Source organism: Coregonus lavaretus, assembly GCF_964263955.1.
Source record: "Coregonus lavaretus genome assembly, chromosome: 13".
NCBI lineage: Eukaryota > Metazoa > Chordata > Actinopteri > Salmoniformes > Salmonidae > Coregonus > Coregonus lavaretus.
In genome coordinates, this window is record NC_140000.1 from 20827675 (window position 1) to 20837220 (window position 9546).

At 42.0% G+C, this 9546-nt stretch overlaps 1 protein-coding gene across 1 annotated transcript; it reads right to left on the minus strand.

The window, feature by feature from the left end:
• Positions 1 to 950: 950 nt before the first annotated feature.
• Positions 951 to 1982, minus strand: LOC311139960 (beta-2 adrenergic receptor-like; the record flags this gene model as incomplete). Its single annotated transcript, XM_084174953.1, has 1 exon — positions 951 to 1982. The coding sequence occupies one exon, from the start codon at positions 1980 to 1982 to the stop codon at positions 951 to 953; it is 1032 nt and encodes a 343-aa protein (XP_084031079.1).
• Positions 1983 to 9546: the final 7564 nt, after the last annotated feature.

Sequence of the window (9546 nt, forward strand, 5' to 3'; positions counted from 1 at the left end):
GACTTACAGTCATGGCGTTACAAGCGCCCTGCTCTACCAGCTGAGCTACAGAGGACCACGTACATACAGTTTACACCCAGACAAGTATTGCTGACTGAAAACAATAATTTCACAAAATGAAATAGGCTAAGCGTGCACTGAACATGACATAGCCTAAGTAAGACAAAGCTGCTATACCATATTTGAAAACGTGTTATGCTTTTATGATGTAAAAACTTAATTTCACAACAGCAATCCACAAAACATACAAGTCAGAGAACACATTTGAGTGGCTTGATAAGAATCCCTCTCACCAAAAAATAGTCACCCTAAAAGAAGGTTCCCCAACTGGCAGGGATTTTATTTGGCCCCCTAAGTTCTCTGAGCAAAAAAAAAGAAAGTTTTTTTTATTTTAATGTTTTATTATTGGACATAAAAGACTGTAAACAAACCAGCAAATCAGCTCCAAGTGATTTTAATTTTGGGAATCTGTTCCAAAGTATTCCCACGCATAATAGAGAAATATACAAAACATTAAGAACACCTGCTCTTTCCATGACATAGACTGACCAGGTGAATCTAGGTGAAAGCTATGATCGCTTATTGATGTCACTTGTTAAATCCACTTCAATCAGTGTATATGAAGGGGGCGAGAAAAGTTAAAGAAGGATTTTAAAGCCTTGAGACAATTGAGACATGGATTGTGTATGTGTGCCATTCAGAGGGTGAATGGGCAAGACAAAAAATGTAAGTGCCTTTGAATGGGTTATGGTAGTAAAAATCGGCCCGCGGCTGAACCTAGTTGAAGATATCTGCCCTAACAGGTGTGTGCGTAAAGCATCGATCACGGAGACACTATAGCCTATAATTTCTCTGTAGGCTGCTTTTCTTTCGTTATTACATTGTCTTTGGTCCATTTATTATAAGTCCGTCATTTCGACATGTACAGATATGTCAAAATAAGATTAAGACTAAATGTCCACCGTTTTTGAGTTCTTGGAGACATTCTTGATTTGGGAAGGAATCAAAAGCTTGTGTGCGCGCAGCCTAAACTTCTGGTCTCTCACGCTGTATATTATGACATTCCAACAGCTATTCGTAGTCAGTATCCAAAAAGCAAAAAGCGAAAAGTTGCACCATTCGTTTCCAATAACATTTCCCACGACAAAGACAGCAATGGGGGTGAAGGATGCCGTAAAAGCCAGCGTTAATGTCCCTATGGTTTTGGCAGCCTTGATATCGGAGAAAGTGGGTTTGGAGCCGCTTTGGCATTCGCTTTCAGCCAAATGTTTTCTCTGCTTTGAGTTCTGGCGTATGCTAGACAATGAAATTATATTTATCACCACGGTTCCACCAAGGAGTGTGAAATCAAACGCGGGAAAAAGCAGGAGAATGTTCCACGCCTGGGAAGGAAACGTGTTGATGGTGCCCAGTGCGTAATTGCACATTCTACTACAAAGGTTATATTCGAGGGCAATTTCATTGCTGAAAATCATAGGAGATACTGCCAGAAAGAAACTTCCCACCCATGAGAAGAGTATGAGGATAGTGGTCCGTTTGCGCGTAATGACTGATTCCTTGTGCAACGGCCTCAAAACTGCGATGCTCCGTTCGATAGTAAGGAAAAATATAGTAGTAATGGATACGAAGGTGCAGCCAGCGAAAATGGGGCCAATTAAATTGCACGGGTGAAAAGTTGTTGCTTGTGAATTGTTCACGATCCATTCTGGCGTGGAGTTGTTCAACATAAGCGACACCTCTGCGTAAACGGAGAGTGGCACCACAAATATCCCTACCGCCAAGTCAGCCACCGCCAGCGACGCTTTCAGATATCCCTGGGGCGTATGAAAGTGCTTAGTCCCGCACATTACGGCTAAAGTCACAGAGTTGCCGAACAAGATAGCAAAAATCAAGATGACCATAAAAATGATCATCAAAATCTTGTTGGTCAGAGCACAGCAACACAGAGTACAGCCTTTCGGCTCGGTTCCATCCGGCAGCATGCTTGGTCTATATGAGAAACAGACCATGAGCTGAAGTTACTGTAATAATGATGACTATCCTCCTCTCTTCAACTGCATGTTACAGCACGAACATCTGTGGTAAACAGACTTGACTCCAGCACAGTGCTGTCTCGCGTCGAGCTGTCACAACTAGTAACGCGATGACTTCATAGTTAGTCTTGACAGCAGCTGTAATAGTATACAGATGATATTATTTGTAAAGTGGATTTCATAACTGAAGTCTTGCAACCCTAATATTTTATAATATGAAAAACAAAAGACAATAAAATGTTCTGAAAACCAATAATATTCTAGGCTATTATTATAGCAGTAGGCCAATCTCAATTATAAGAGTCATTATTGCAGATGGTAGAAACAGCTCACTTACCTTAAATTGATGTTCAAATTATTAGATATAAAATTCCCCAATATGCTTTATTGGGCGCACATAGGCCTACACAGTGGCTGCATCTTTTGCTCCAATTTAAATATTCCATATATAATCCCTCTCATAAAATAATGAAATATGACAGATTACTATTTTCTCAAACCCACTTTTTCAGATGACTTATGGAGACGAGGACCAGACCCAGTCAGTCCGGGACCATATGACTTCGGACAGGGCTTGAAGTCAGTATGACTGTATGTGCACTGCATGGTCGAATATTATAGGCAGAACTAGAGATTACGTTCTTACTCAGGCAGCTTCAACCCCATTGGCTGATGTCTTTGATGACAATAATTGCTGTTTTAATTGTCTTTATGACATATGAGGTTTGCTTTGCACACTTTTGGGATGACAAACCTGCCAATTTATAAAATCTCCAGTGGAGAGATGAGGAGATGAGGAGGAAAGTATTAGTTGGATATAATGGTGTGAGGGACCAGGTTGGGAATTTAGCCAGGACTATTAAAACCCCTATTTGTCATAAGTGTCCGCTATCACTGCCCTGCGGTGTTGGGGTCTCCAGATGAATGGTCCTAGTTCTCCAACAGCAGCAACCTGATTTTGTCTACCCATCCATCCTTACAGTATACTAGGTCTGACCCTGCTAGATGAAAACCAGTAGAAGGACGGAGGGTGGTGTGGTTTGGCTGACTAAAATCATACAATACTGCACACTGATTAAACTTGATTGTCTAAGCAGTCTGTAACATGGACATTCGGCTTTAGCTCTGTTCAGGCTTTAGCTCTGTTCAGGCAGAAGTAGACACAGAAAAACAATTTCATAATCCCATGCCATAGTGTGTGTAGTGTAGTGCTAATAATCTGTAATCCAGGGTCACCACGTGTGACTCAGGACTCTGCTCCACAAAGCTCCATAAACACTGGGTTACAGTGAATTGATTGATAATTTCTACATAAGAAATCAAACAGGTACACATGCAATCTATATCTGAATATATTATATAACATGTGTATTTGATCAATATAGTTCACGATAGGACAATGGTTGGACAAAATAAAATAAAATGGGCTAACAGTACTAATGTCAGACTCATATACAGTATTATTATAATGCTTTTATGTATGTTTATTTGGAATTGATTTAGATCAACCATGCTAAATGAATATTATCCTGTTGGCAATTTTCCACTGGAGATGAAGTGAGAAAGCATTTTTTTTGGTGATTTCTGTGTTTTTAATCATCTGTCCAATAAAATAAGTTGTAAGTGTAATCCCCAATATGCTGTATAGGGTACATTCCACAGTGCACAACATATTTCTGGGATAGGGTCCAATAAAATACTGATGGCATGCTGCTGCTGTGTCACAAAATAAACAGATGTGATGATCCAGTATGACTATTAGAAACCGTCACTAGGTGACAGCAGTGAGACATTCTGTTTCCTCTCAAGCGTCAATGTCATTTTTCTGGCTCTAATCTATGTGACCAATCAAAATAATTCGAAATGTTTTTTTTTTGGTCATGGTGAGAGGTCCTGAAAGAGCAGAGGATCACAGAGGGAAAAAAGCATCTACCTCCATCAGTTGTGACCCAGAGACACCGGTGGGGGCTGACATTTCACTCCTAAATTCAAACAGACTTTTATGAATCCTCATGGATGACAACCTTTGAAAAAGTAAGGGTTACTGAGAGTGGTGTTTAGGGGGGGAAATGTGCACATACATGTTATGTCTCCCAAGGTTGGAACCTTGAAATTTGGACATACAGAACTGATCAGTTAATTCTGCATCCAGTATTTACCCTGTTCACCAGCCAATGGGAATGTGAAACTCTCAATAACATAGGTACACAATTAATCTCCTCCTTTTGAGAGAGAGGAAGACGTGCAGCTGGCATCATGCCCATCTCAACAGATGCAACAGTCAATATTGCCTTTATCTCCAAATCAGTCTGAGCAATGGGATGGCAGCACAGATAAACAGATGGAGATTGGAGATCAAACAAGCGAGATTGAGTGTAATAACAGAGAGAGGGAGAGAGAGAAGTAGGAATGGATTGTTAAGGGCAGGACAAAGAGACAAACAAAGCAAGGGCACTTATTTCCATCGCTGGGCCTGCATGTCAACAGACAGGACCAAGTGAGTCGAGTCAGAGTTGGATTAATTGGCTTTGACCATGACATGCACCCTTTTTGCTCGGGAAAGACCAGCGCTGCCGCTATAGCTTCCCCCATCCCCCAGCTAAGACCAGCTCTGCTGGGTCAAGCTCTTGAGGGTGTGTAGGAGTGGGGGGTTGGGAATGGGGGTTGAAGATGTGGGTTTGGTTTTGAGTGACAGATGGAGGACAATCGCTAAGCATGGTTTAGTACAGTGGTTTATGCTACAGTGGTTATTGGCTGTATTGTGTACTAGCTCTGAGGCGCGTTTGTTTTTGCTATGTTGTCATCATCAGTGCTGGCCTTCACTGTGTTTTGGACACTGATGACTAGCCTTAGCTGGGTTTTTGCTGGTGGTTAGCCTTTGCTGTGTTTTGGGCACTGGTGACCAGCATGGTATGCTGGTGACCACCAGTGTACCAGCATATGCTGGTCACCAGAAAAACCAACATCAAAGTGCTTAATGAATTATATTACATACACGGAGTGTACAAAACATTAAGAACACCTTCCTAATATTGAGTTCCCCTCCCCCCTTTTGCCCTCAGAACAGCCTCAATTAATCGGGGCATGGACTCTACAATGTGTCGAAAGCATTGAAAGCATTCCACAAGGATGCTAGCCCATGTTGACTCCAATGCTTCCCACAGTTGTGTCAAGTTGGCTAGATGTCATTTGGGTGGTGGACCATTCTTGATACACACGGGAAACTGTTGAGCGTGAAAAACCCTGCTGCGTCGCAGTTCTTGACACAAACCGGTGTGCCTAAAAACCTACTACCATACCCCGTTCAAAGGCACTTACATTTTTTGTCTTGCCCATTCACGCTGTGAATGGCACACAATCACAATCCATGTCTTTAATTGTCTCAAGGCTTAAAAATCCTTATTTTACCTCTCTCTTCCCCTTCATCTACACTGATTGAAGTGGATTTAACAGGTGACATTAATAAGGGATCAAAGTTTTCACCTGGATTCACCTGGTCAGTCCATGTCATGGAAAGAGCAGGTGTTCTTAATGTTTTGTACACTCAGTGAAAACAATACAGTGGCCACCTCAGGCCTGCCAGTCACGTTATGCTGGTTTGTAAAGTGATGTTTAATTCCTATTGGAATCCAACCAGAGTGGGGATATCCAACAATTTGAACTTTTATTCACCCACAATCTGCATTCAGAATGACTGCCAGGGTAAAAAGATGAATAAACGAGACTACCAAGACCATCTAAACTGGAACAACCATTTCAGTAACAGGTGCAATAAGTCCAACTAACAGATTGTATTAGTTTAGAATTTTTTATTTGATCTTTGTGCAGCATAAGATTAATTAATCAATTAATGTACAGTTGAAGTCAGAAGTTTACATACACTTAGGTTGGAGTCATTAAAACTCGTTTTTCAACCACTCCACACATTTCTTGTTAACAAAAAATAGTTTTGGCAAGTCAGTTAGGACATCTACTTTGTGCATGACACAAGTGATTTTTCCACCAATTGTTTACAGACAGATTATTTCACTTATAATTCACTGTATCACAATTCCAGTGGGTCAGAAGTTTACATACACTAAGTTGACTGTGCCTTTAAACAGCTTGGAAAATTCCAGAAAATGATGTCATGGCTTTAGAAGCTTCTGATAGGCTAATTGACATCATTTGAGTCAATTGGAGGTGTACCTGTGGATGTATGTCAAGGCCTACCTTCAAACTCAGTGCCTCTTTGCTTGACATCATGGGAAAATCAAACGAAATCAGCCAAGACCTCAGAAAAAAAATTGTAGACCTCCACAAGCCTGGTCCATCCTTGGGAGCAATTTCCAAACGCCTGAAGGTACCACGTTCATTTAGTCAAACAATAGTACGCAAGTATAAACACCATGGGACCATTCAGCCGTCATACCGCTCAGGAAGGAGACGCGTTCTGTCTCCTAGAGATGAACGTACTTTGGTGCGAAAAGTGCAAATCAATCCCAGAACAACAGCAAAGGACCTTGTGAAGATGCTGGAGGAAACAGGTACAAAAGTATCTATATCCACAGTAAAACGAACCTGAAAGGCCGCTCAGCAAGGAAGAAGCCACTGCTCCAAAACCACCATAAAAAAGCCAGACTACGGTTTGCAACTGCACATGGGAACAAAGATCATAGTTTTTGGAGAAATGTCCTCTGGTCTGATGAAACAAAAATAGAACTGTTTGGCCATAATGAATATCGTTATGTTTGGAGGAAAAAGGCGGTGGCTTGCAAGCCGAAGAACACCATCCCAACCGTGAAGCACGGGGGTGGCAGCATCATGCTGTGGGTGTGCTTTGCTGCAGGAGGGACTGGTGCACTTCACAAAATAGATGGCAATATGAGGAAGGAAAATTATGTGGATATATTGAAGCAACATCTCAAGACATCAGTCAGGAATTTAAAGCTTGGTCACAAATGGGTCTTCCAAATGAGCAATGACCCCAAGCATACTTCCAAAGTTGTGGCAAAATGGCTTAAGGACAACAAAGTCAAGGTATTGGAGTGGCTGTCACAAAGCCCTGACCTCAATCTTATAGAAACTTTGTGGGCAGAACTGAAAAAGCGTGTGCGAGAAAGGAGGCCTACAAACCTGACTCAGTTACACCAGCTCTGTCAGGAGGAATGGACCAAAATTCACCCAACTTATTGTGGGAAGCTTGTGGATTGCTACCCGAAATGTTTGTCCCAAGTTAAACAATTTAAAGGCAATTCTACTAAATACTAATTGAGTGTATGTAAACTTCTGACCCACTGGGAATGTGATGAAATAAATAAAACTGAAATAAATCATTCTCTCTACTATTATTCTGACATTTCACATTCTTAAAATAAAGTGGTGATCCAACTGACCTAAGACAGGGAATTTTTACTAGGATTAAATGTCAGGAATTGTGAAGAACTGAGTTTAAATGTATTTGGCTAAGGTGTATGTAAACTTCAGACTTCAACTGTACATGCAAAAACAAAACAAACAAAAATCGAACTGCAACAGAGCTTGCTGGGAAATATGACAATGATGGGCGTGGTTTTGCCAGACCAGTTTGACCAGCTAGCTAGACCATGCTGGTGTATGCTGGTCCAGCATACACCAGCATGGACCAGCTTGGTCACCAGCATACAGTGAGGGAAAAAAGTATTTGATCCCCTGCTGATTTTGTACGTTTGCCCACTGACAAAGAAACGATCAGTCTATAATGTTAATGGTAGGTTTATTTGAACAGTGAGAGACAGAATAACAACAAAAAAATCCAGAAAAACGCATGTCAAAAATGTTATAAATTGATTTGCATTTTAATGAGGGAAATAAGTATTTGACCCCCTCTCAATCAGAAAGATTTCTGGCTCCCAGGTGTCTTTTATACAGGTAACGAGCTGAGATTTGGAGCACACTCTTAAAGGAAGTGCTCATAATCTCAGTTTGTTACCTGTATAAAAGACATCTGTCCACAGAAGCAATCAATCAATCAGATTCCAAACTCTCCACCATGGCCAAGACCAAAGAGCTCTCCAAGGATGTCAGGGACAAGATTGTAGACCTACACAAGGCTGGAATGGGCTACAAGACCATCGTCAAGCAGCTTGGTGAGAAGGTGACAACAGTTGGTGCGATTATTCGCAAATGGAAGAAACACAAAAGAACTGTCAATCTCCCTCGGCCTGGGGCTCCATGCAAGATCTCACCTCGTGGAGTTGCAATGATCATGAGAACGGTGAGGAATCAGCCCAGAACTACACGGGAGGATCTTGTCAATGATCTCAAGGCAGCTGGGACCATAGTCACCAAGAAAACAATTGGTAACACACTACGCCGTGAAGGACTGAAATCCTGCAGCGCCCGCAAGGTCCCCCTGCTCAAGAAAGCACATATACAGGGCCGTCTGAAGTTTGCCAATGAACATCTGAATGATTCAGAGGAGAACTGGGTGAAAGTGTTGTGGTCAGATGAGACCAAAATGGAGCTCTTTGGCATCAACTCAACTCGCCGTGTTTGGAGGAGGAGGAATGCAGCCTATGACCCCAAGAACACCATCCCCACCATCAAACATGGAGGTGGAAACATGCTTTGGGGGTGTTTTTCTGCTAAGGGGACAGGACAACTTCACCGCATCAAAGGGACGATGGACGGGGCCATGTACCGTCAAATCTTGGGTGAGAACCTCCTTCCCTCAGCCAGGGCATTGAAAATGGGTCGTGGATGGGTATTCCAGCATGACAATGACCCAAAACACACGGCCAAGGCAACAAAGGAGTGGCTCAAGAAGAAGCACATTAAGGTCCTGGAGTGGTCAAATTTGTTTATATCCCTGTTAGTGAGAATTTCTCCTTTGCCAATATAATCCATACACCTGACTGGTGTGGCATATCAATAAGATGATTAAACAGCAGGATCATTACACATGTGCACCTTGTGCTGGGCACAATAATAGGCCACTTTAAAATGTGCAGTTTTGTCACATAACACAATGCCACAGATGTCTCAAGTTTTGAGGGAGCATGCAATTAGCACGCTGACTACAGGAATGTCCACCAAAGCTGTTGCCAGATAATTGAATGTTAATTTTTCTACCATAAGCTGCCTCCAACGTCGTTTTAAAGAATTTGGCAGTACGTCCAACCGGCCTCACAATCGCAGACCACGTGTAACCACACCAGCCCAGGACCTCCACACCCGGCTTCTTCACCTGTGGGATCATCTGAGGGGGGGGTATTTCTGTCTGTAATAAAGCCCTTTTGTGGGGAAAAACTCATTCTGATTTGCTTGGCCTGGCTCCCCAGTCATGTGAAATCCATAGATTAGGGCCTAATGAATTTATTTAAATTGACTTCTTTCCTTATATGAACTGTAACTCAGTAAAATCTTTGAAATTGTTGCATGTTGCGTTTATATTTTTGTTCAGTATAGAAGAGAAAGCAGATGGGCTTGATGGGAAAATAATATATGTGAGTCCGTTCCTGAGCTAATGCCACGTTCAAAACAACTGGGAACT